Source organism: Pterocles gutturalis, unplaced genomic scaffold, assembly GCF_000699245.1.
Source record: "Pterocles gutturalis isolate BGI_N339 unplaced genomic scaffold, ASM69924v1 scaffold44216, whole genome shotgun sequence".
NCBI lineage: Eukaryota > Metazoa > Chordata > Aves > Pterocliformes > Pteroclidae > Pterocles > Pterocles gutturalis.
Window position 1 is genome coordinate 1 of NW_010104572.1, and position 26,176 is coordinate 26,176.

Sequence of the window (26,176 nt, forward strand, 5' to 3'; positions counted from 1 at the left end):
AGTAGTTAATACTTCTTCAGCCCACGGTGACTTGGAGGTAAGAAACACCGTGAAACCGGCCCGTCAGCAGAGCTCCTGTACCTTTGCTGGGCTTCGGAGCATCTTAGTCCTCCTGGGTAACACATAGCTTTTCATTTTGTCCCTGGGATGTGCCCCACAAGCAGCCAAGCCTTTCAGAAATGAGGGGTGCTACTTACACAGTTAAGTAGAAGCCTGACATTAAGCTGATAGCATTTGCTTTTAAAAAGAAACAAGCAAATGTAGAAATGTTGAGCATCTGGTAAGAATTAGGACATAATGTTAGAATGGTCCTGTTCCCCCCCATTATATGCCTGCCTTTGGGATGGATTCAATATCAGTTGAACTAAAATGAGAAATACAACTTGGATACAGGAATACACTAACAAAACTTTTTCCTAGAGCAACACTACTACCATTAAGCCTTTTTTTGGAAGGAAAAATAATGTTTTGCTGTACCTGACAGATATGCTGGCAGCAGCTCTGTGCTGTAGTTGAGAATGCAGGAGGAGAGCTGCAAATTGATAAATATATTGGAAGAGCCAGTGTCAAATGGGTCTGTGTGATACAGGTGGGGGAGGCTCTCTTGTGGCTTGATCGCACATCCTCATTTTTTATGAAAAGCTGTTTGGGAGGGCCTACAGATTAATGTGGCTGTCAGGAACCACAGCAGAGTAAGCTGTGTGCTTTTATCCAGTAGTGGATCATCTTCCCCACCTTAGCACCACAACCTTTTTATGTTGGGCAGTCTCAAAGTGCCTGTGTTGTGTGTGGAGGGTGATTGTGGAGGAGCAGAACAGCTCAGGGAGCTCTGGACTATCGTGAGATGTTGCTGGCTTGCCTTGAGGCAAGGGCTTTCAGTCTTGTGTCCCAGGCAGTGGCTGAAATGAAGGCTTTTGCCTGAGCAGGGGCTGAAGCCTGTGACTCTCAGGTGAGATGTGTTGCTCTCTGGCTTCAGATTTAGGTTCTAGGATGATCTGGTGACATGGGCATTGCTTGTTTGGCACTTGTTGCGCAAGGGCATGGGAGCTGCAGTGGAGTGGCTCGTGGTGTAGATGTGATGGAGGTGCCTCGTGCTGACTGCCGGTGTGCTAGCTTGCGTGTAGCAGTGAGTATCCATGCTGTGGAAGAGCTTAACTGGTGAGATTTGTGGCCTGCTTTCATTGTAACTGTCCCTTGCTGCCCTACTTCAGCACTTTCTGATTCAGCCCAAAAGATCAACAGGACAGATTTCAGGTCAGGATGTTGTAGTCTCCAAGTTGTGACAGGCTGTGGGTGCCGTACTTCAGAAATGTTAGAATGCACACCAAAAACGTCGGAACAGTACATAGGAGTTAACCTTTGCCTTGAAAGCTGTTTCAGGGTATATCTGCACTCTCAGAAGAAAAACTCCGTAGTATGGGCCTTTACTTTTGATCTCTTAGGAGAAAGGGTTGTCAGCTATGTCTAGTTTCCAAGGCAGCTTGTATGGTATTGAAATAAGATGCATGCCTTCCCGCTGGTGATGGGAACTGATGTTCTGGGTCAAAGATAGGGTCTATTTTGCTTGTCCTGTATTTGGTGGCAGTCCCCACCCAGTCCAGAAAGCACCAATTCCCAGCCTTCATAACTGAGGAACAACCTGCCCGGGGGCAGAGTTTGTTCCTCATATCCTAGTCCTTAGTTATCACTGAGGTAACTTGACAATGAAAAGGTCTTTGCTAAGGACACAAGGCCCTAATAGCACAAATACTATGTTGTTTTTTTTCTTAAAATCCTGTTCAACTGTTTAACTTGATGTCTTAGTTAAATGTTGCATTAATTCAGATCTTAGGGTATTGGTTTCTTCCATTAGCTAAAATGCTAACTTGCTTTTTAAGGATTTTCAGTTAGCATAGAAATAATGCAGCATAAATAACTATTTCTAGTCATTCAGGGATCTTCTGTCCTCTCTTCAAAAAAAGCACCAATCGGGTAGATTCACGTTAAACAGCTTGGAGCTGTTAATAACAAATGAAATTGCACTTTGAGTAAATCTATCTCTGGCATATAAAAGAAGTAAGTCTTCTGACTCCTCAATGTGGAAATTAATATGTCTCTGTGTATTTTGAAATAATGTATTGAAGGTTTGGGGGTTCTTGTTTTCTGGCTCCTGTGCATTTTAATTACCTATCTGCTGTGTTGTTCTGTAGGCTACTTGATGTTCAAAGTGACTCCTAAGTAACATCACTTTTTGTGTTTTTCCGTTCTTCTACTGAAGAACTGTAGTGGTGGGGGGGAGAGGTGACAAACTGTAAAATTGCATCCATTGTAACCAGATTCTTTTTGTAACCCCATCTAGTATAAACAAATTTCATTGCATCATGGCAGCAGACTCTATGGAAATCGATGATGCTTTGTACAGGTAAGAATATCTGATTTTTAAGGGTTGCTCTTGACTTTTCAGCAGCACTTACACTGGCATGCAGTAATGTGAAAGACAAGGCTTAAAACTAGTATCTATGGCCAGTTAAGTAAAGGTGTGAGTACTTGTGCTCCTCTGTCCTCCCTTTTGTAAGGGGAAAACCCCAACGAGTTCAGCAAGTGAAACTGAAGTCCCTTCTTGCTTCAGTGGTGAGAACTGGTCGCATTGGAGATACAACCCATCTTTCTGTGAAACTGTTCCTTTATTGGTCTCATAATAGGTATTTTCTGACCATTATTAGTATTTGGCCAGTAAAAAGTCTCTCATCTGTAGAATGAGAGACTGATTGGGATGACAGAATAAGGGAAGATATTTGAACTCTTTTGGAAATGACTGGGAATTCTTGGCTTGCTTTCATATGCTCTCCACTTTATTTGTATCTTTTTTTAATCTGTATTTATCTCTGCTTTAGTCGCCAGAGGTATGTTCTTGGGGACACGGCAATGCAGAAGATGGCTCAGTCCCATGTATTCCTGAGTGGTATAGGTGGTCTTGGTGTGGAGATTGGTAAGTTTCAGTATTTTTTTAAGCAGATACAAGTGTATGTAAACATACTGCCCCAGAAGACTTGTAAAGCTTATTTTAGATGTAATAAGCATGTCCGAGTGAATTTGTATATGTGTACGAGTAACGTAGCAGATGCAGGAAAGAAAGATCCTGGACTTTTCTCTAGTAAGCTTTTTACTAGAACAACATTTCAAATTTTACTTTAAAATGTGCTTCCATGGGCCAGATCGCTTTACCCAAAACCTAGTGTCTTGGGTGAAGCCTGAGGATGGATAATTCAAGTTATTCCTTTAGGCATCAGTATCACTGCATGTAATACAGGAACAGCTATTGCCTGAGTTATCTCCATGTAGGAAATGGAAGGGTGCGAGTTAGGAGAACAGATGCAGTTTGAAAAATACGTAACTGCCCTGGTGCAAGAGACTCCTTAACGATTTCCCTTACTCTTTATAAGCAAGACGTGTCTTGGCTTGTTCTCACCTGGGGTATTACCCTTCCAGTTGGCTTTAGTAGGACTCTGCACCAAGTGCCAGAACAGAGTCGTGGGGTGTTGCAGTTTATTGTCATTAGTGTGTCTGTAATCACGCTTGTGGGATGAACAGCTGACAAATGACAAGTGTAGAGAGCTTTTTAACCTTGCTTCTGTTATTCTGCTTTCACTGGTGCTGTAGAATGCTTGAGCCAGAGCTTTTTAACCTTGCTTATGTTATTCTGCTTTCACTAGTGCTGTAGAATGCTTGAGCCAAATGTAAAGGAGAACAAACCCTTAAGCTGTGAAGTTCTTGGTGTAGCTATTCAGTTACAGCTTTGCAAAAAATCTGCAACAGTCTCTCTTGTTTTTTTCAGCCAAAAATATAATTCTGGCTGGGGTAAAGGTACGTAAAACAGTTCTGATTTTGGGTATTCTTGGCTGAGTGGGAGGAGAAGAGACAGCACTACTTGGCTACCTAATGTTCAGTTTCTGAAGCTGTCTTTCAGTAGAAGGATTGCAAGACATTTGAGGGCCAGGGGGTGAAAACTTTAATAATCTGGATGTTCTAGTGGTATGGTTGGAATCTCACACTAATGTCAATTTGAGTTTTCATATCTTTTGAGGTGCTAAGTTGAAGCACTCGAAAATACCTCTTGTAATATTTTAGTCAGCTTCTGATGAGACACTGAAGCCTTTTGTACAAAGTGGCCTCTACTGGATGGAGTGGTGTAAACTCAAAAGCCAGACGATTCAAAATATGTTATCCTGTTCTGTCATCCATCAGAATCCTTTTGTGTAGACATTAGAATGGTTGGGTGTTTCAATCCAACAACTACTTTTGTGCTGCTGGGATTGATTTTTATTAGAGAGAAACCTTTTGAAACTCTTCCAATGAAAAAAACCAGAACCAACTTGTTTACAATTTTGGAAGTTCATTCGTTTACAGACTGCAATTGTCCCTTAATTGCAGTGTGGCAAAAATCATCCTCAATATTTAAATGCTGTCATCACTGCAAGCTGGGAGGAAAAATGCTTAATGAAATGCATCTTCCAGATGCGCTTCTGTGTCTCAAACAGTAAGAGTTTTCTTGGAGAGAGAGGTTGGAGGAGCTTGTTCTTCTACATGGTACAACAAAGCCACCTGCAGTGCTAGTCCTCCAGGGTTTTATGTGGGGTTTAATCCATCCTTTTGGGTGCTCTGACCATGTGTTCTTCCAGTGAATGCTTTTTGCCTAACTTTCTTAGGCTCTTACAGTTCATGACACCAAGCAGTGCACACAATGGGATTTGGGGATCAACTTCTTCATCCATGAAGATGATATTACGAGCCAAAGGAACAGGTTGGTGAAGTCTTTCGGGCGAGGGAGGGCTGAACTTGTTTAGCAGTAACAGTTTCATCAATGGTTAAAGTAACAGTTTGCTGTCCAAGAGCTGCTGATACATGTAAAATATTTGTGGAACCCTTCTTCTGGAGTTCCTGGCCTTGAGTACAGTGCCCAGGTAGGCGTTAGGGGAAGTCTAGGTTGGGACTGGGGTCCTGTCTGTGTCTTACTTCTTGCAGTTGGGAGCTTGTAATGTGGATTTAGTAGTGGGGGCCAGGGTGTTTTTTTTCCTTAGACTTTCTTAGCCACCCATGCAAGACTAGGAAATAGCCACGACGCCAGAACATCAGTGAGTCCTGCTGTATATGGGACAGAGCTGTTTTCCTCAGGCCTGCTAGGAATTTAAGTGTGAATAAATGAGTTGGTGCCAGGCGGCTTCCTAAGGGACACTTGTAGGCTGTGTGTGGAATGAAAATCTGTTTTGAAAATACAATTTTGTAGATGCATAAAAAACTGGAAAGTTGCTGTTCTTTCAGGGCTGAGGCCACGCTTCATCATATTGCAGAACTCAATCCATATGTTCATGTAGCAGCATCAACTGTGCCACTAGATGAAACCACGGATCTGTCTTTTCTAAAGCAGTATCAGGTATGTTACTCTTCCAGCAGTTGTATGTGGTATTTTACGCAAACAGCTTGGACTTCTTTTTTATATAAGTAAATAAAATGAAAACAAACTTTAAAGTAAATTTTGTGATGATGTAAATAAATAAATTTTGTATTTGGACTAATGAAATGGTTGTGCTTATTTTTTTGAAGTCTGAATCAGTGTTTTTCTGTTCCTATGCTTATTATGAAATTTGCTGTTACAATGGTTGAGATTGCTGTACAAACTTTATTTTTAGTTCTAAGATGAAACTGACTTTTTTTGCAGCAATGTAGCACAGGTGTTCTGCATATATTTTGTGTGCTGTATTCCAGGCAGTAGAAACTCAGGCTGTATAATTAGAAAGGTCATTTCTGTATGTATGTATCTAATGAAATGTAAGCCCCTCTGTGGTGGTATGAGGATGTTTTCAGTTGTGAGGTTAACTGTCTCTTCCCCGTGAGCATGGCTCAGTCTGAGTTGGGAAGTTCTGTGGTGTGGCTGTCGGTTATACTCAAGCTAAACAAGTTTCTGAATGTCCCAGCTATAATAAGCTATGTATAGCTGAATGGGACGCAGTGCATACACTTTGTAACCCAATACTATCCTCAGCTTTAAAAGAATGCTTGTAGAAATTGTACATCTGCAATTTGATAAGCACCAGTACTTGAAGCTTGTGCAGACTTCCTGGTGCGCACTGATGAGTATCATTTGTGTTTGTTTTGCTAACTTTAATCTTAAAATTCAAGATCTACATTTTCTGTGAGATTATCCATAACCACCTTCTTGAGTTTCACAGCCACATTAAAAAAAAAATAAAGTGGATGAGAATTTGCTTCCTGCTCTTGCTCATCTTGCCTCCAGAGCTTGTGGAGCAGTAACCCATCTGTTCTAATGTGTCATGAGAAAACTGACTCAAGACTGCTTTCTCTGTTATTTGTGGGGGAAAGGAATCGGGACACCTGGGTAACTTGCTGCTAGTACTACTTTTTCCATAGCCTGAAGATGTTGATTGCTTTTGGTGTCTTCAATTTCTTTCTGTTCTTGTTCACAGTGTGTCATATTGACTGAAGTAAGTCTCTTGCTGCAGAAGAAGATTAATGATTTCTGTCATGCTCAACAGCCACCTATTAAGGTAATAGAAAAATTAAACACATGATAAATCTGTGCAGTGAGCATTCTGCACCTCCAACATGTTCTATCCATGTGCTGTTTTAGGGGTACTTAAGATTTCTACTTTCTCTTGTAGTTCATCAGTGCAGATGTATATGGGATATGTTCACGTTTGTTTTGTGATTTTGGCGATGAATTTGAAGTCCTGGATGCAACAGGAGAGGAGCCAAAGGAGATCTTCATTTCAAATATAACACAAGTAAGGGATAGGAATCATGGTCCCGCTTTAATTTTTTTTATAATTGCTTATTATTGGGTACGTGACCAAGCAGAGTGTTTCAGTTCACCAGCCTGCTAAGCAGTTGAAAATTGGCGGCATAGCAGAGGCAGACAACACATCCCCTTGAGGCTGTGGCTTCCCTGTATGTAAGGATGTCCAGCTTTGTAAGCTTTTCCTGACTTTCAAGAATGAGTTTGGGGTGTCCTTTTTAAGGTGATAAGATAGAAGGGAAGCATGGAGTAACAAGGACAATTCACAAAAAATTTTTTTTAACGTCTGAAAATTTCTGTGTATGTGTAAGCCACTTTTGGTTTGGAAGGAGATGAAACAGAGCAATGAATTTGACTGCTGAGAACTAACACAAAAGCGGTTTGCTAGCATGCTGAGAACTGGTAAAGGTAGAAACTAGAGAGTCTGTGCTACAAAAACACTGTTAAACTGAAAAAAACAGGACTGAAAAGGTCATCATAGGTTAACTCCCTTGTTATGGTGGAACTAGGGCACTAAAAGTATGAGAGGCTGCAGTTTCAATAGGCAAGAAGCTTTGTGTGTACGGTAAAGCATGACTCCTTTACACAAGACACTTTTTCTCCTTGCCAACTTTGTCATTTTTGCTTTCAGTCAAATCCTGGTATTGTCACTTGCCTTGAAAATCATCCACACAGGCTTGAAACGGGACAGTTCTTAACTTTTCGGGAAGTTAATGGAATGTCATGCTTAAATGGATCCACACACCAAATAACAGGTAAACTCTTGCTGACTTATTTGCAATGTATTTATTTTTTGGCCTGTTTTAGCTCACTGTAGTGTTACTCTAGCCAGCGGAGTGCTGCATTGTGCAGATCTCCAGTGAGCTTGCCCAGAAAAATTGCTTTCTGCTGTGAAGGTCTTCCAAGTGTTGTCTTGATTCAGTTTCCATTCAGTAATGCTTTTTCAAACTCACCTTCCTGCTTAAGGAGCGGTGGAAACTCTCAGCTAGTGGAAAGTAGTTGCCAGCCTCTGAGCTTACTGTATTTAGTTTGCTGAGGAAACTGCTTTGTTTTATGGAGGGTCCCGTGGTGCCTCTGTGTCTGTCACTGTTCTGGACTAAATTAGCAGCACTTTGTGTGTCACTGCTTGCCTTATAGAATTTTGGGTGGCAATGTAAGTGTACGGGAATGCATTGACATCACTCTTTCTAAGCATGCTTTTGATGTGATTTGCATGATTTTTGTTTACCCTGCTTTGGTCTGCATCGTACGCGTGTCAAGGCATACTACTTGGTTCCTTTAGGGTGTTGGGGAATTGCCCAATTTCCAGATCTGAATCCGTGTTTGGAGCAAACGAGAGTGGGTGGGTGGGGATTGTTTGTTTATTTTTAACTATTTTGTGGTCTGAGACAAGTGCCCTTGAAACATATTCAAGTCTATTTTCTCTGGACCCTTCCTCTTAATCATGGCTCAGCTGTTGAGCTTTTGGTTTCAGTTTTCCATGAATGACAAATTTTTTTTTCATCTTGCTTTATTGGAATGATGCTGCAGGTGGTATGAGAGGAAAGATGTAAGTTGGGTGCTCCAGCTGCCCTTTTTGATTGCCTGTTGTTCTAGTCACTTGGGCTGAAATCCTGCTCTGAGCAGTATACTGGACACTGCTGTGCACAGTCTGAATAAAACAGAGTGATTTAATTTTTGTTACAGAGCTGTGGTCATCAGAATTCTTGTTAAATGTCCTGCCACTTTAAAAAGCTTATTTCCGAACAGATCATGTGAAACTAATACTCTAGTCCAGAAACTGGCAGAGAGGGACAGTCCTGTTAGGAGGATCATCGCTGTTTATGCTTTCAAAGCAAGGTTGCACACTACAGCATAAAAAGCAGTGGTAAAACCTCACTTCATTGTATACAGAATTGTAGTATCCAGTGAAACTTTTAATTATCAGTTACTGTTTCTTCTCTTTTCAGTGGTGTCGCCTTATTCCTTCAGCATTGGCGATACATCAGACATGGAGCTGTACCTGCATGGAGGCATAGCTGTCCCAGTGAAGACACCCAAGATGTTTTACTTTGTAAGTAAAATGTTAATGGTCTGAGCGCTGGAGGCAGAGTTCAGCAGATATGTGATCTGGTTAACCAAAATTTGGGTTTACACTAATTTTATTGTGTAGGAGTAGTGATACTCATTTACTAAATTGCAGAGGATAGGAAATACTTCAAAGTTAACTGCTGGTATAGAGAAAAAAAAAAAATTTGGGGCAGCCCATGTTTGTACTGATGGGGGCTCCATGAAGGCCTGCAAATATGTAGTTCCTTGACAGCCTTCTGAAAAGAAGAGACAGTTGTGTGAGTTTGTGTAAGAGGAGCTGCGTGGTGCTGTATGCCTTTCTGGGCCTGCAGAAGATAGATCCTGACTGCCCTCGAACATTCTTCTAAAGAGCTGGGAGCAGGGACCGGCTGCTTCTGCTGTGAGAATGCACAGCTCAGTATCTTGTTTCTGTGAAGCAGGGGCTTCCTGCTCTTGCTGAATTGGGAAGTTCTGCAGATTTTATAGTGGCCTATAAAATCTGTGGTAGCCAGCATCAGAGCAGTTTCAGAAATGGGTCTTGCCACTAGGATGTGAAATATCTCTGACATGGGACTGACAAAACTTGCAGTAGATTATTATTTTATGCATTAGTAATGGAGTTATAGCAGTGCTAGTAAGAAATACTCTCCAGGAGGAGTATTGTTTTGTCAGGTAGTAGTGACTGTTGTGTCCTTAAGTGAGTGTGGTGTTATCGTTAATTCTGTTTTTCCAGGAGCGGTTGGAGAAGCAGCTAACAAATCCATTATGCCTTGTTGCGGATTTTAGCAAGCCTGAGGTAATTAACATGGGGGGATTTGGGTGTAAGTGCTTTAATGCTAAAACCATGTGGAATGTAATCTGCAGCTTTACATCTATAACTATCATTTCAGAACTCTCTTCTGTAGTAATTAAAAAGGAGTGTAAAGGGTAAAATAAGAACGGGCTATCAGTTTGTGTGACTGCACAGAATACACATAATGATTTAGATTGCTACAGAAGCTTCTTATTTATGATTTGCACAAGCTATATTGTGTGTACATAGCTCAGCCACCTCTGCTGTATAACATCTCAAGTTTTTGATATGTCTTCAAAAACTTATGGGCATGTAAATTTTGTGACACAATGATTTTTCTTGTATTTACTGGTGTTTGATTGATAAAAATCACACTAATCAAAGCTGGGTTAGTCAGAAAAAGTTGGTCGTAGGTTGGTTGGAAACTGGAGTTAAACAGTGTCAGAAATGTATTTTTTTATTGGAAAAAGATTCAGAGGTATTTTTCAAATCCAGGGGGAAGCTAGCAGTATTTGCCTCTAACATAGTTCTAGTGAAGTATTATGGACATGCCAGGCGTGTAAGTCTGGGGCTCATTAAAATCTTAAACTAAAAAATGTTGATTGATGATTTTTTTTCTTCGATAATGTAAGCTCTAACTTGGCAGTTCAAATTTCCTACTTGTCATCCTCGATGCTGGTTGGTGTTGAGGTTTGGCAGAATGCAGTGCAGTCTAATGCCTAGTTAAAAGAAGATGACTGTGTGTTGCAATTTCAGCACTGGATTCTTTTGGGGACTCTTCAGTTGCACTCAGTTGAAGTGGGTGCTGAATGTGTCTGAAGGGTATTGCATTATTACCGAGTAATACTTTATAATCCTAGTTTGTAAAAGCACTCGTGTAAGGTGTTTCAAATCACTTTTTAATTCTATTTTAAAAGTTTTTTGGAGTGAGATGGCTAAGAGACAAGGAAGTGAAATGGTAACAGAAGAGTTCAAATAGATGCTTTTGTTGCCTTCAGGTTTCTTGAGTTTGCAACTGATCAACAGCTGTTGTTGTCTTAACAGGCACCTTTGCAGATCCATGTTGCCATGCTTGCCTTGAACCACTTCCAGGAGAACTTTGGTCGTGGACCAAACATTGGGTAATGCAGCAGTTTTGTGTTCACAAAGCCTTGAATCAGGCAGATCTCTCCTTTTGTTGTAGCTACTGGGTTGGTGTGCAGCAGGCTATCTTCTCCATCTGGTACTTCATACGTAACATAGAAGTGAACAGCTGAAATCTAGATGAAAAATGTTACCTAGTGCATGTCTGGGTTTGTAACAGGGCTTTCCCAATACAACAATGGCACTTTCTGGGCCCAGGTAGACAGAAAATCCTTCTGGAGGAAGTTCTCTTCTCCAGGTTCTTCACATTGTGAGGTTAATACAGAAAAGTTGTTTCAGCAATTCCTGAATTATCCTGTAGCTTATGGATTTGAAAAAAAAAAAAAGTCTGAAGGATTTTTAAATTTTCAGTATTTTTTTCAGCTGTAGTTTTCGATGTGCGTAATTTTGAGTTAAATAAGACAGAACTGCTTACAAAGTATAAATCTTAAGACTGGACCTGCACTTGGGCTTCTCCACTGAGACTCCTGTTCTTGAGCTAACTGTAACTTTTAGAAGTGCATCTTTAATGCTCACTGTTAAAGCCCATATAAATTTCCGTACTCCTCCTGCTGTATCCAGTGCTTTGTTTTGCATTGGTTGTGTTTCCTGGAAGGACTCTGTTTAATTGATCATTATTTTTTCTACCCATGTGTCTAGATGCCTTCAAGATGATGAGGAAATGCTGAAAATAGCCACGTCTATAAGTGAAACACTGGAGAACAAAGTAAGTGTAACGAATTGGTGTCGTCATGAGTTGTTTTGTTGTGCTCATTTACTTGCCTAAAGGTCAAGCTTCGGTTGTTGGCCCTTGTTCTGGTCTTTGTATCCACCTTTGGATGGATCAGCTGGCTTTCTGAAGGCTGTGCAAGGAAATGGAATGGTATTTTAGCCCAGGTTTAACTCAACATTCATCTGATATGAAGGCTGAATCCCATGGCTCTGTGAATCCAGTTTTTAGATAACTGCTTGTTAAAAGCAGAGGGCATACAGTGGATCCGCCTTGGCTGGAAACCATTTTGCTAGTCAGAGTTAAATAATTTTTCCATCTTTTACTGAAGAACAATAATCTGTGACACTGTCGAGCACTGACTTTCTTGACTGAAGGGATAAATCTGTTGTTATGTCTTATTTTTCAGCCTCAGGTGAATGAAGATGTGGTGAAATGGCTGTCTAGGACTGCTCAGGGATTTCTCGCTCCTCTGGCTGCAGCAGTGGGTGGTGTTGCTAGCCAGGAAGTCTTGAAAGCAGTAACAGGAAAATTTTCTCCATTGCAGCAGTGGGTAAGGCTGTTTTTGCTTCTGTATCTTTATTTTGAAAGTGACAGTACGAGTGTGTGGTTGTGTGTAAATGCTGTATGATCAAAAAGTCTGAACAGCTTTTATAACCGGAAAAAAAAAAGACTGAATTTAGGAAAAAATACAATGGTTTTATGAGTATGAGAGAAGCACAGCCAGTTTTAGTTAAAATTTTCATGTTTGGGGTTCAGGCGTCATATTCTTCTTTTTCCACAAGCAAGGAGAGCATTGGCCTGGCAGTGCATGGCTGCAAACGCGTGATAAAGTCCAGGTGCCAGCTTAAACGTAAGAGCAGTGCTTTTAGACTCTCAGGATGAGTGTCAGAATAAAGTTAGATTGGAAAACTTCACAGTCTAATCTGGAGGATTTGGAGGGGTAGAAATCTCAAAAGCTCATGCCTCAGATTTCAGTAAGCTTTTTTCCTCTGTGTCCAGGTGCTTGTTCCTGTTGACTAAAATTGTCAAGTGAACACTAGGGATCTGAATGCTGTATAGTCTTCTACTGACAGTAAAAACTTAGTGCTTCTAAATTTCTAGACTCTGTTGTACACAGAAAATACTTACTTTGTTTTTTAAACAAAAATAATGTAAATGTTTTTGACAGTTTTTTATTGTGTGGTATTTTCTTTTTTTTGTTTACAGCTGTATATAGATATGTTAGACCTTGTAACACCTCTAGAAAAGATGGGCTCTGAAGAATTTCTCCCACAGTAAGTATAACTACAATCTGCTCTTTTATCTACTGTTCACATCTGAGTCTCAAGCAGGCACAGAAAATGTCTTTTAAAGTTAGTTCAGAGCAGTGTGCTGGAGGGACGTGTTTGGGCTGGAGAATGTGTGTCCTGTTTGAGCATGGGAGGAACAGGGATGATAGGGGACTTGGTCTGATTCTCTCGGTTCGTGTCAAAGTGCGTGTCAGTGATACTACCATGATAAATGGCAACTTACTACCCTTCTGTTTCTGTCTCCTGTGCCTGTGTAGGGGAGACAGGTATGATGCCTTGAGAGCTTGTATTGGAGACTCTCTATGCCAGAAGCTGCATGATTTGAATGTTTTCTTGGTGAGTATGACTGACTTTTGCAAATACTTTGTTGATAGCAGCTGATGTCCGCCATCATCAAAGTAACGAGAGCAGCACTGATGATGTGTGCCACTGCAGAATAAATGGTCCGAAATTGTAACAGGACCTGTCTACTCTACTTGTCTTGATGGTTTTCACTTACATTGCTGACTCTAAAAATGTCATTTTCTTTAGGTTGGCTGTGGAGCGATAGGCTGTGAAATGCTAAAAAACTTTGCACTTCTTGGTGTTGGTACTGGACAAGACAAAGGATTGGTAAGTCACTTGTTAACTCCACTTTGCTTATTAACAAGACAAGGAGTAATTAATAATTAACTTGATCAGCCAGTGTTAGTATAGGAGAGTGGTTAGCCACAGTGGATGCCAACGAGAGTGCTTTGTTTTGACAAGCTTCTGTAGAGGTTTCGTGAAGGTTATTGTTGCTCAGTGCTTCACTTAAATTATAACTTCAGCTGTTGCTTTTGCCCCTTCTGACTTAGGTTACAATTACAGATCCAGACTTGATAGAGAAATCCAACTTGAACAGGCAGTTTCTTTTTCGACCTCATCACATCCAGGTAGGTTTTTTTGTTCAATAAACTTTCTGGACTATTGCTTTGTTTCCCTGTTCTGTGTCCCCATGGAAAGCTGAACTTGTGAGTGTATGTACTTCTGTCCAGAAAAGACTTAAGGGCTGTAACAAAATCCAGTATCTTTTAAAACAATACCTAGACTATGCTGGCACCCCAGTTATCACCAGCATCAACTGAGAAAACTTGGCTGGTCTGATCTTCATTTGTACCAGTGTCTTTGCCTAATGAAATCTCTCAAACTTGCAGAGAAAGAATTAGATGAGGAACACTGTGCTGTGTAGGAAGGCTGCCATGAGCTGGTATGCCACAAGTGCTTTACTATACCATTGAAATTCAGGGAGAATTAAACAAAACAACAAAAAAAGACACAGCCCTGGCAGAAGTGTTCTCAATAGGAGAGCTGCTGCTAATGGAACTTGACCTAAGTTGCTATATTCTGTCTTAATTCAGTCTTCATTAAGCTGGTAGGTAGCTTGGGGCAAAACCATGTACATTCAGTAAATCGGTGGTACAGAAATTGTTTTTTCTTTAGAAGCAGAGAGACTACCCCTGTATTTGTAAACACAGCACAAAATAAAAGATGACTCAGATCTTGACAGCAACGGGGAAAAGGGATTCCCCTGCCCAAAAGCCAGCAGCTGAATTTTCTGCCTCCTGTTTATGTGTAGTAAATCTGGGAACAAATTACATTTTGGACAGATAAATGGAAGGTGAACTCTGCAAGGTTTCAGAAGCCATGCTGTCTTAAGTTCTGGTGTTCTAAGTGCTGATCCCTAGATAAGGGAATGTAGTATTTTAAAATGGCTAGAGGTGTCAGGTAGCTGAAGAAGGCTATTCCAGTGTAGCTTTTGGAATTGGCCTTTTGTGGAATGCCTTGCAGTAACGTGATTTGTGTTTGAAGTCTGTGCTGCATAGATGTAGTTGCAGTAACTACTGGGTTTATCCTCTGACAGTTGTGAACGGCTGCTCCTTTCTTACAGCATTTTGAGAGCATGAGAGGCAGCACGTGGCATCAGTTTCAGTCACTCGATACATTTCTGCTGCACTGCTTAAGCACTTTCACCTTGTGGTCTCTGACCCACTACTTTAAAGCTAAAAATAAAACCAGATTAAGAAGGTATTTATTTGTGAGGGAAGTATATGATTAAAGGATTTCCTTTATTGTATTTTTTGTATGCTAACATTTCTATCAAAGTGGATTGTGGTCCGATCAGCAAATGAAGGTGATACTTCTGTGTCCCAGACGTTCTTTATCTGAATATTGTTGACATATATATGTATTTATAATTCCAGAAACCCAAAAGCTATACTGCAGCAGAAGCAACTCTGAACATCAACCCTGACTTAAAGATTGACTCATACATTAATAAAGTTTGTCCAGCCACTGAGAACACTTACAGTGATGAATTCTATACCAAGCAAGATGTCGTTGTGACCGCTTTGGACAATGTTGAGGCAAGGAGATACATTGATAGGTAGGTTGTGGAAAGGAAGCAAGGGCTACTTTTCACATTCTTTTTTGAACTCTGCTTTTCTAGTCTTAATTTTCCTGATCTGCAGCTGCTTATAAGTTCTGATAGCAGTCTGCTCAGATTTATCTTGCTCCTTGCTTGATAGGGATGCTGGCTGTGGGGGAGAAAGGGGTTTATACTCGTGGTGGAAAGCAGTTCTGCTGTTGTGTGGCTGGTACTGGTCACGTGGCGGAGAGCCTTAGAGGGAGTTCTTGGAAATGAGTAGCTGTCAAGGTCTGACCAGGGGAGAATACTGTGGCAGTCTTAAGGCTGAATTGCTTATGTATAAGAGGATGTATTTAAATGTATAAGTAGGGATGTTTATATTTAAATAGAATTGCTGATGCTCCTGATCCAGATTGGCTCAGGTTTGTGGTATCCCCATCTAACTTGAAATAGCTTTTCTTATTTAAGCTCTTCGTTCATGAAGTGTAAGCTTTCAGCTCTTCTGAGAGCGTCTGGAGTCAGTTCTGGTAATGCTCTGGAAATGTCTGCAAGGCAAGAGTGTAGTGATTAGTCTGTATCCTGACATAGTCTGTGTCTTTCCATGTCAGTCGTTGTGTAGCAAACCTGCGTCCTCTTATAGACTCTGGAACTATGGGAACAAAAGGACACACGGAAGTCATTGTGCCTCACCTGACAGAGTCCTATAATAGTCACGTAAGTGTTTTGAGACCATCATTTACCATCAGTAGCTAGTCCCATAATGCCCTCTGATAATTTAATTGTTTATCTATCTGTCTGAAATAAGCGGCCCATCTGAGCTGCTGAAGATCAGTGCTATTAGGAAATAATTACTGTATGAATCATGAAACACAAGCTTTGGAAAAAGTCCTAATTCTGAAGCATATCCAAGAGAATGATTGTTTTGTTTTTTTTCCTTAAAAGCTCCCTCCTGGATAAGAATCTAGTCCCACAATGGGAGTGCAAGCTGGTTTTGTACTTGTGGATGTCTTTCTTAGAACTGCTTTCTGCCTGCTCATTATGTTCTTGGTGGCTGTCACCTCCACAGGCAGCAGGAGAAGTGCAAGCCTCTGTAGGAGGTCCTGGTCTGCCAGTTTCTACAAGCATACGTAACAGTTCTGTTCGAATGGAGAAGGGGGAAATGAACCTTCAAACTCTTGCAGCATCCCTCTGTTTAATTTCATATCAAACTGTCTTTGCAAGGTAGAAATTTCCTGGTTCAGAGCACCATGAGGTGGTGCCGTGTGGACACGTGGAGGATGTTCAGCATCCTTACGGTCTTGCTAGGGTCCGCAAAGAAAGAAGTCTTTCTCGCCTTGAGTGAAAGGGTGTATTTCGTGGTGAGAGAGTATGTGAATGCGAACTGCACGTCTTGGAAAAGCTGGCTGGCAATTTTTTCTGTTGCTTGTGTTTGAGTCCAGTTTTGTTTTGCAGTGTTGAGTTTAGACTATTCTTCATAAACAGGATGTGATGTTATTTTTCATTAAACAAATTTTTTCTAAGTATAAATAAGCCACCTTGTATTCTATAACAGTGGAATTTTAAACTTAGATAGTCCAGAAATTCTTGGTGCTATTATTAGCAGTAAACTTTAATAAACCTGCATTTACACACAACTCTTCTTAATTACAGCGGGATCCACCAGAAGAAGAAATACCTTTTTGCACCTTGAAGTCTTTCCCTGCTGCCATTGAGCATACGATACAGTGGGCAAGAGATAAAGTAAGGGAATAAGCTTACTGGCTTTCAGCATAACTTACTGTGTATTTGAAAGCTGGGGGATCTGATATACTTCTTGCAAAATGCAATATTTGTTCTTTTTATTTTTCTAGTTTGAAAGTTTATTTTCTCACAAGCCTTCATTGTTTAACAAATTCTGGCAAACCTACCCATCTGCAGAAGAAGTTTTACAGGTAGGAGAATTTTGCCAGGGTAAAATACAAAGTTAAAGTAATGTTTTGTGGAATTAGTTTCTATTTACGTTCAGTGAGATTTGGGCTATTTCTGACTTTATTCAGTAAACCTGAAGACTTACTTGGCCAAGTCATTAGTTGATCTTTCATGGGAGCAGTATTTCTGCTGCGTCTCATAATGAAGAACTGAAGTCTTACGCATAGGCTGCTTCCCCCTGGATTGTGTGCTCTGTATGATACAGAAATATCAGAAATAGTGAAGCACTGCTAGCGAGTGTATAGTAAATATTACACTGATGTGCAACCAGCTGGCACAAATGAAGGGAAAATGTAGTGTCAAGTGAATTCAACTATGTAATAAATTAGACTTAATTGTTTAATATCTTTTCTTGAGAGTCTTTAATGGCTTATGGTCAGAGCTGGATGGAAATAAATCAAGTAGAATACAGCACTTGAGGAAAAACTCTGTGGAGAGGATCACATAAAGGTTAACATTTCACAAAGTGATCCTCTCTTTCCTTTTGCCTGTAACTGACTAAAACCATACTTACAGGTATGACTGCATTGCAAGGAATCTTGTCTGTTTTAACGCTTTCATATTTCCTTCTCTCTATCTAGAGAATACAATCAGGGGAGAGCTTAGAAGGCTGTTTTCATGTTATTAAAACACTCAGTAGAAGACCCCGAACCTGGACTCAGTGTGTGGAACTAGCAAGAGTAAAATTTGAGAAGTATTTTAGCCATAAGGTAGGTAGGTAAGACCTAGAAATGAGGTTGCACTTGACTGATGAGGATTTTAGAAAACTTGATATTCCTGACACCTAAGGGTCCAAGTCTGGTTTATTGGCTCCTAGTGGTATCTGTGCAGTGTTCTTGGCATTTTTTCAACTGACCAGGTATTGCCTTTTGCTGGAGCAGCAGGATGATCAGATGCTTTTTAGTGGATCTGATACACTTACAGGAGGGTGGCTTTTACTGAACTCAACTTCATATCCCTGATTTTTCTCAAAGATGTCACAGAAAGGTTGACTGAAATATGAGCCAGTTCTGAAAATCTGGTCCACAGTGTTGCTTAAAATGTGTGTATATAATTTAGTAGGAAAGATGTAATCATGATATTGTGTAATAATAAATGTGTCATATCTGTGTGTATGGAAATTACTAAAGCTACTCTGGCTTTTCCTCTAGGCTCTTCAGCTCCTTCATTCATTTCCCCTCGATACACGATTAAAAGATGGAAGTAAGTACAAATGCCCCTTTGTGCCTGTTGTGAATTCATGGTGTACATCAGTGTTGCTGTTCTTGATTCCTTAGGATTTCATCTTAAGTCTATTTTCTTACCAGGTTTGTTTTGGCAGTCACCAAAGAGGCCACCTTTCCCAGTGAAGTTTGACTTTAATGATCCTTTGTAAGTATGGTGCTGCCACTGATACGTTTTATAGCATCGTATAAACTCACCCACAGCAGAATGTGCAAGATGTGGCTTTATAGCACTAGAAGTTGGGCTGGTACTTGATAAGTGCTAGCACATAATCTTACGCTGGTGGATTTGGGAACTGTCTCACACTTTTACTGCAGGTAATGTCACTTTCACTGACATGGGATTGGAGGGTGCTGTGGGAAGTTCTGACAATACTGAAAGTGAAATGGCTTAGAACAGCCTGTTTCATTTATTGTGTGACTACAGAATTACTGAGTTTCTGTTGTCGTATCCTCCTATGTTCATCAGCCAACATGATACAATGTAGGATGTGCCAAATTAAGTTGACTACCTAAAATGACCTAGTGAAGGGACCTCTTTTCTTTTTAGTCATGATTTGGGTCTAATCCTAGGTGGCTTGGGTATTACAGATAATTTTAAAAATTCATGTGGCTGAAGGATTGAAAAGCTTTGATGTGCTGCATATCTACATCTGCTTTGAGGAACTGTCCAGATCTCCATTCTTAGTTTGGGTGAAAACTGAGATCATGGCATATATCAAAGTATTTCTGAGGTGAAGCTTTTTATTATCACATTGATGTCAGGTGAGTGTTTGTAGTTACTTCCTTGACTGCAGAGGTTAAGGAAATACAGTTTTCATTAAATAATTTTGCACTCATCAAAGTTTGCTTAGTTTTGGGGCGGACTTCTGAGTCCCTCCAGATCTGTCATCTCTTTTGGACTGTATGAGCTGAAGGGTGGAAATTCTGTTTTGCTGTGTGTGGTTTTTTGAGACTTCTTTGAATGTGATTACAAACTTTCTTTGGGTAACTGAAGTAAAAAACAAACAAACAAACAAGAATAATTATCCTCTTCTTTTCTTCAGGCACTGTGGTTTCATTGTGAGTGCAGCAAAACTCTTTGCAACAGTATACTGTGTTCCTTTCACAGAAAAGGTAACCCGTCCTGTAACAGTGTTCCCATCCCATAACTGTATGTATGTGCTTGGTTTTGGTCCGATGTTCAGTTGCCAGTTCTTTCCAAGAACTGATTAAAGTGATTCTTCAAGTAATTTGTCCTTCAGCGCTGGCTGTTCAGCAACTGCTTACACTTAGTTAACTTCATTTAAATTCCCACTCTGGAAAATAAATAACTAGTGTATTAGGTATTTTCAATAAGCACTGAACTTGGATAGATAGACCTGTTTCCTGTGTAGTAAAATAACTGAGCTAAAAGAAAATCTCTTAAGGCAGTTTTAGTTAAGTGTCTTAGCTGTGGTCTGGCAGTTTATTTTTTGCTACTCACAGCCTCTGTGTTGCTTAACCTTTGTTTTCCTTATTACCCTTTGTCTTTGCTAATTGGATCTTCCTGTAAGTCACACCTGCACTTGAGTTCTGTTCAGTTTTCAAGTGCTAAGTACTTAACACCACTCTTGTTCACTGTGGCAACTGAAGCATCCTTTTATGTTTCAATTATGATAGATGTTTTACTGGAACATTGCTGAATATTTGTGGGATATTTTGGTGTTCTTTGAAATATTTTAATATTTGTGGGATGTTTTGGTGTTCTTTGAAATGCTGCTGGATACACAGTCTTTTTGGGGGGGAGCTTTTTGAGTTGATGTGTATTTAAATTGTTTTTCTTCAAAATTGTAACAGGATTTGTCAGAGGAAACTGTTTCGAAGATAATTTCAGCTGTGAAGGTACCAGAGTTCAGACCTTCAAACAAAGTAAGTATGATATTTAAAGAAAAAAAAAATCCACAAACAGTGTCCCACATCTCCAACAACTTGCATTGATGCAGATCAGAAACAAACATGAATTACAGATGTGTTTGGGGGAAACAAGAGTGTGGCATACAGGACTGCTTTAACTTAATATGGCTATGGTATCTATGTATCGGATCCTGAATGCAAGATGATTTGGGTTTGCTTTTTTTTTTCCTTTTGCAAATGAATTGCTGTAGCAAAAAAAGCAGGAGCAGCTAGAGCTGGTCGTCAAGGACTGTGCCCTGTCAAGTTTTGAATGTCTCTGAGGATGGAGACTCCACAGTCTCTCTTTGCTACCTGTGACAGTGTTCAGCCATCCTCACAGTTTTGGTCGTTTTGGTTTTTGTTTGTTTTTTTCTTTAAAGTGTTTTCGTATGTTTCTTCGGGAATTTTGTGTGCTTCAGTTTGTTCCCATACCCCCTTGTCCGGTCACTGGGCACCAGTGAAAGAGAGTCTGGCTCTGCCTTTTGTACTTCCCCCCATCAGATATTTATACACATTGATGAGATCCTGCTGAGCCTTCTCTTCCCCAGGCTGAACCATTCCAGCTCTCTCAGCCTCTCCTCATCTGAGAGCTGCTCCAAGTCCCTTAGTGATTTTTGTGGCCCTTGGCTGGACTTGCTCCAGTAAGTCTGTCTGTCTTGTACTGGGGAGGGAAGACAGGAAATCTGTTACGCTTCACACTTGTGCTGTCCAAAGTTAACGTATTGTATTGCTCACACACCGCACGCACTTGCAGGTTGTACAGACTGATGAAACTGCAAGAAAACCAGATCATATTCCAGTCAGCAGTGAGGATGAAAGAAATGCCATCTTCCAGCTGGAGAAGTCTATCCTATCCAATGAAGCTCTGGAAAGTGAGTAGTACCATAGCTTGGTAACATCTTGCAATTGCACCGCTGGTGGCGTGGCATTTGGGTCTTTGCTTGGATAAAGCAGTTCTGTAATTCTGCGAGAAGCAGACAGCTGATATCTAAAGATTTCTGCAGTGCCATGCAGGTAACTGTGCTTATTGCTTGATATTGCCCTGTGCTTCTGTATTTCTGAGATTCCTGCAGGTTTTAGGGTTCTCTGTTTTACTTGCATGTAGGTACAGCCCTGATAGCTGTGAGCAGGCAGCAGGGAACTGAACTCTAAGGAGGTGTATGAGGAAGTAGAGAGGTAGAACTTACAGGAATCAATCTGAAATTACACTAAATTGTGAAGACTTTGAGTCTTCTTCAGCATCTTCTAGGTATGTTAAAATGGGGATGCTCGAATCCCGTTTTTGTGCATGCTTAAGAAGGGGTCACTGGGCTACAACTACACATGTACATTTTTAGCGCATGAACACAGAGGAGAAAGATTAGCTTAGCTCTAACCGCTGTCACAGAGAGTCAGCCCTAACCTCTATCTCCTGTGGTACTGAGTCTACTGAAAAAGCCTATAGAGAGAATTCTCACAGGAGGGAGCTGTAGCAAGGGCAGGTATGTAAGAAACATCCCTAGGACTGTCCAAAATCTGTTCCTGGTGTTGCAAGGAAAATAAAATTGTAGAGCTCTGTTGATGCTGCTTTGATTATGAACTAACAACTGGTAGTTTTAGGGGAATTTCTGCTTACAGCATGGGAAAGCAAGTTATACGTAAGGCACCAAGCTCCAGATGGGAAATTTTTAATTTGTTAAGGAGTTCCCTGTAACTTATGTTTAGGACCCCTTCAGCTTTCTAATAATTTTTTTTTGCTCTTTTTTTTTTCCCATGAGTAGATGACTTGCAAATGAAGCCCATTTCCTTTGAAAAAGATGATGACAGTAATGGGCACATAGATTTCATAACAGCAGCATCAAACTTGCGAGCCAAGATGTACAACATTGAACCAGCAGATCGGTTCAAAACAAAGCGCATCGCTGGAAAGATTATTCCTGCAATTGCAACAGCTACTGCTGCAGTATCAGGGCTGGTGAGTATGCTTTTTAAAATGCTTAAAATGGGTGTTTTGTTCTCTTACTGTTCCTTGCCTAAACTCACTCTTGTCTGGGTATTGATTAATGCTATGCTGACAGAATGTCGTTAAAAGAATGGGTTTATTTCAAACTTTTAATGTTCTTTTTTTCTCATGCACAAGTACAAAAAGACACTCTGGGATCTATCTGTGGTAAGCTCTTGGTGCTTTTATTTCTGGTTTGCTGACCAGAAAGATGAGTGGGAGATTTTGGTTTGTCTTCTGTAATTGACGCTAACTTCCGTCAAAGTGCCAGGGTCAAGAGTGGAAAGGATCTGTTCTGTAGTAGTTCACATCCGTGCACCTCAGCAGAACTGTGTGCTTTGTGGAGGTGTCTTGAATTGAACAACTTTGGAAGAGTCCCACATTAGGAATACTTTTGAGCATGTTAAATATTTTTAATAGCAGTGACAGAATAGATTTCTGTGGCATATCTGGATTGCATCTCCAGATGTGATTTACTTTGCCAATTGTCAAAGGTCAATCTCATTAACAACTTAACCCTGTAGCTGCTGGCCTCTTAACTAGGCTGGTGTTGATAACACAGTACCTGGAACCTGTTTGATCTCATGGAAGTATGTGTTTCTTATTTACTGCAGGTTGCACTGGAACTCATCAAAGTTGTGGGTGGCTACCCAGCTGGTGCATACAAGAACTGTTTCCTGAATTTAGCCATTCCCATCATGGTCTTTACAGAAACCGCTGAAGTAAGAAGAACAGAAATCAGGTAGGAAGGACAATGGCAGAAGTGCAGTGTTTGGAAACCTGGTGTTTGATGCTTAGAACTTGGTGAGCCATCCCAACAACCACAAGGTTTGTACAGTTCCTGAATCCAGATAACCATAGCAGGACTATGATGGAACCACAGTTCATGGTGATACTCCAATTAAACGTTGTAGACGTTGAAGGTTATTTTTTATTGTTGTTCTTTAAACTTGGAAGATAATGAATCTCTTAGTGCTCGATATCAGACTCTGTTACCCATTTACTACGTACTGCTAAAGGTGTAAGGTCTTAGTACTGCCAAGAGAGTCCTGTAATGCATTGCTCAAGAACTTCCTGTTTGGAAAATGCAGCACATACCCTTCTGTCCTAATTTTAAAAATGATGTTTTTAAGGGCTTAGTTTGGTTTTCAGTGGAAGCTGTGGCTAGCTAAGCTTTAAAAATGTAGGTGAGTTAGATGTGCAGCACAGTTATTAATAAACATCCTGTCTGCTGAGACTGGATGCGCTTCTGCATCTTAGTCAATACAAAAGCTATTTTCAGTAGGTCTGAAAACTCAGTAAGTTCATTGCCAGGTACCGTGTTTACTCAGAGCTCTCACTGCATCTTGTGCGTAGGGCAGAGGGCTGGAGAAAAGGCAGCTGAGATGGAAGAGATTTTTGCTTAAGATAAAACAGGAGGTTGCTAGAAGAGAGAGTGATTCTTCAAAAGATAAACATCTAAGGGAAGTGCCTGAGCTCACGTTGTAAAGTAACAACCAGCCTTTCTCTTTTTAAAACAGAAATGGGATATCGTTTACCATCTGGGATAGGTGGACAATTTATGGGAAAGAGGATTTTACCCTGTTGGACTTCATAAATGCTGTCAGAGTAAGTTATAGTCTATTCTGCTCGGTTAATACAAGATGAGAGGAAAGAGTTTTCTTGTTTTGGGTTGTTAGTTTGGTTTTTTTTTTCTTCTGTCAAGTTATAGTTTAAGCCAGATAATTCTAGAAAGAATTAATGTCAATGGGAATGTTTCGAAGTAAATGCGTCCAAGCCTGTTTTCAAATTATTTGTTAATGCCATGTGTTCAAATGAATCTTAATAAAACTTCAGCATCCATGCATTAGCAAGTTTTCTGTTTGGGACCCTATGGTTTTGAATAATTAGCTGTAGTATTAGCAGTAGTTGCGTCTGCTGGCTTGTGCAGCTGCCCTAGTCCTTTAATAAGTTTTAATTTGTGAATTCCAGGAGAAATATGGAATTGAACCAACTATGGTCGTACAAGGAGTCAAAATGCTGTATGTTCCTGTAATGCCAGGTCATATCAAAAGATTAAAGCTGACGTAAGTATAACTGGGAAATAGATGCAGGGATGTGAGTGCACCTACAAATTATGTTCACTGGTTGCATCATAAGGACGTGTCTGACAGCAGTGTTTTCTGTCAAAGTGGTTGCTAGTCATTAATATTTGGGAAAGAAAAAATGTAATTTCTTCCTTTAAAACAAAAAAAACCCACCAAAAAAAAGAACTCAAACCCCCAAAAATCAGAAAAAAGAGAAGGTGAATTAACTTTTGCAGTGAGGACAGGAGAGTTGCAGAATGCTACTCTAACTGAGGAATGCCAGAATGAGAAACCCAAAGAACTCTGCCAGTGGGTCTCCCTGATAACGTATTAGAACCAGCAGTGATTGGTAGGCTGAGAACTTGCTCCTGCTCACTGCCCGAGGTCCTGCACAGAAAGCTGATTTTGCCTTGTGCCTCAGTAGGATGCCAAAGAGAAAGCAACTCGGTGAGGAATCCCATCAGACACTGGACATTTTCCATCTCTGTGCTGAGCAGGTGTTAGTGAACAGTGCAACAGCTCGCTAACGGGGCTAAGTCGGTCAAGAAAAGTAGAACACCATTGGCTGTGCCTCAGGTGGAGGAACAGCTTTTGTGTCAAAATTAAAAGGTGGCTTATTCTCCATTTTAATCTGGTTTCTAGTGTGTTGGGCTTCTTTGCTAGCAATGAAATTCATCCTAGTCTGGCTCTGAATTCCCACTGACAAACTTCCTTCTGGTATCTTAACAAACCATTGTTCATTTCCTTGTAGGATGCAAAAGCTTGTGAAACCATCAGCTGATAAGAAGTATGTGGATCTGACAGTATCGTTTGCTCCAGAGACTGATGGAGAGGAAGACCTGCCAGGGCCACCAGTGAGATATTACTTTGTTCAGGAGGACAATTGATGGTAGACATACAAAAGACACTCCAGGACCATTTGTTTTGAAAGGAGTGTGTGAATTTTCAGCTATTAAAGATGGTACTATATCTTTCTTTCTGGTGAAGCCTTAATTAAAACAAATGGCAAAAATCGGTGGCTTTGCACTGAAGACAAACTGGATTTGTGTTTCATCTGCTCCTGTTTTCTTCAAGCCTGTTTGCTCAGAGGAGGATTAGTCACTCCATGGATGGAATGTCCAGTACAGTCCTTACCTTAAAGACAGGATTTGTATGAGTTTGTGGGGAGCTGAAGAAAGCACGAAGAATGGTGAACTTTATGAATTGTCCCCATGTGCAAATCAGACACTGCTCAGAGGAGAGGGCAGAAATGGGGGAAACTGCCATTTTTTGCTACTCCTGGTGCAAGAACATCTCAAATCCATTTCACATGTTACTTCTCAAACAAGAATTTCAGTCTTGCCATCCACACATGAGGGTTAATCCATCCAAAAGGTTTAAACTCACACTTAAAGCAGATGAACAGCTTTATTGTGGTGTTGGTGCTTGATGCAGAACAATCAGTCGTTCTGTGTGTCAGAGCAGCTATCTTATGCCAGTCTCAACCTGGAAACACAGGGAGGCAGGCCTTGGGTGGGAATTGTCACAGTTCCCCTGGAGTAAGAGAGCTGGAGTTGTGGATTGTCTGCACTGAGACTGTTCTTCGGGGAATACTGCAATATGGGGAAAGTGGAACCCTCTCGGACAGCTGAGTTAACATTGACAACAATAAAATTTATCTTCAAGAAAGAAAATGTTTGGTGTGGTTGAGCCTTTTTGCCCTCACCAAATTAAATGCACTGTAGTGAACGATGACTTTGAAAGGAGGAAAAGGCAAATGGCGCTGGATGTTTGTCATAGCAAACACTGTTTCCTCAGCTGCTCCTTTCGGTACCACATCCTTCTAGTGAATGGTTATGCTGTACACCTGTCCAGGAGTCTGA

At 40.6% G+C, this 26,176-nt stretch overlaps 1 protein-coding gene across 1 annotated transcript; it reads left to right on the plus strand.

The window, feature by feature from the left end:
* Positions 1 to 2,333: 2,333 nt before the first annotated feature.
* UBA6 (ubiquitin-like modifier activating enzyme 6) lies at positions 2,334 to 25,450 on the plus strand. Its single transcript, XM_010087107.1, has 32 exons — positions 2,334 to 2,401; positions 2,874 to 2,968; positions 3,815 to 3,843; positions 4,686 to 4,780; positions 5,299 to 5,410; positions 6,462 to 6,542; positions 6,657 to 6,779; positions 7,422 to 7,545; positions 8,740 to 8,843; positions 9,573 to 9,635; positions 10,677 to 10,753; positions 11,415 to 11,481; positions 11,894 to 12,037; positions 12,694 to 12,761; positions 13,034 to 13,112; positions 13,308 to 13,388; positions 13,613 to 13,690; positions 14,999 to 15,180; positions 15,771 to 15,876; positions 16,813 to 16,902; positions 17,013 to 17,093; positions 17,712 to 17,840; positions 18,282 to 18,333; positions 18,438 to 18,501; positions 19,400 to 19,469; positions 20,172 to 20,243; positions 21,022 to 21,139; positions 22,028 to 22,221; positions 22,863 to 22,990; positions 23,769 to 23,856; positions 24,220 to 24,314; positions 25,066 to 25,450. The coding sequence occupies exons 1-32, from the start codon at positions 2,361 to 2,363 to the stop codon at positions 25,199 to 25,201; spliced, it is 3,066 nt and encodes a 1,021-aa protein (XP_010085409.1). The 5' UTR covers positions 2,334 to 2,360; the 3' UTR covers positions 25,202 to 25,450.
* Positions 25,451 to 26,176: the final 726 nt, after the last annotated feature.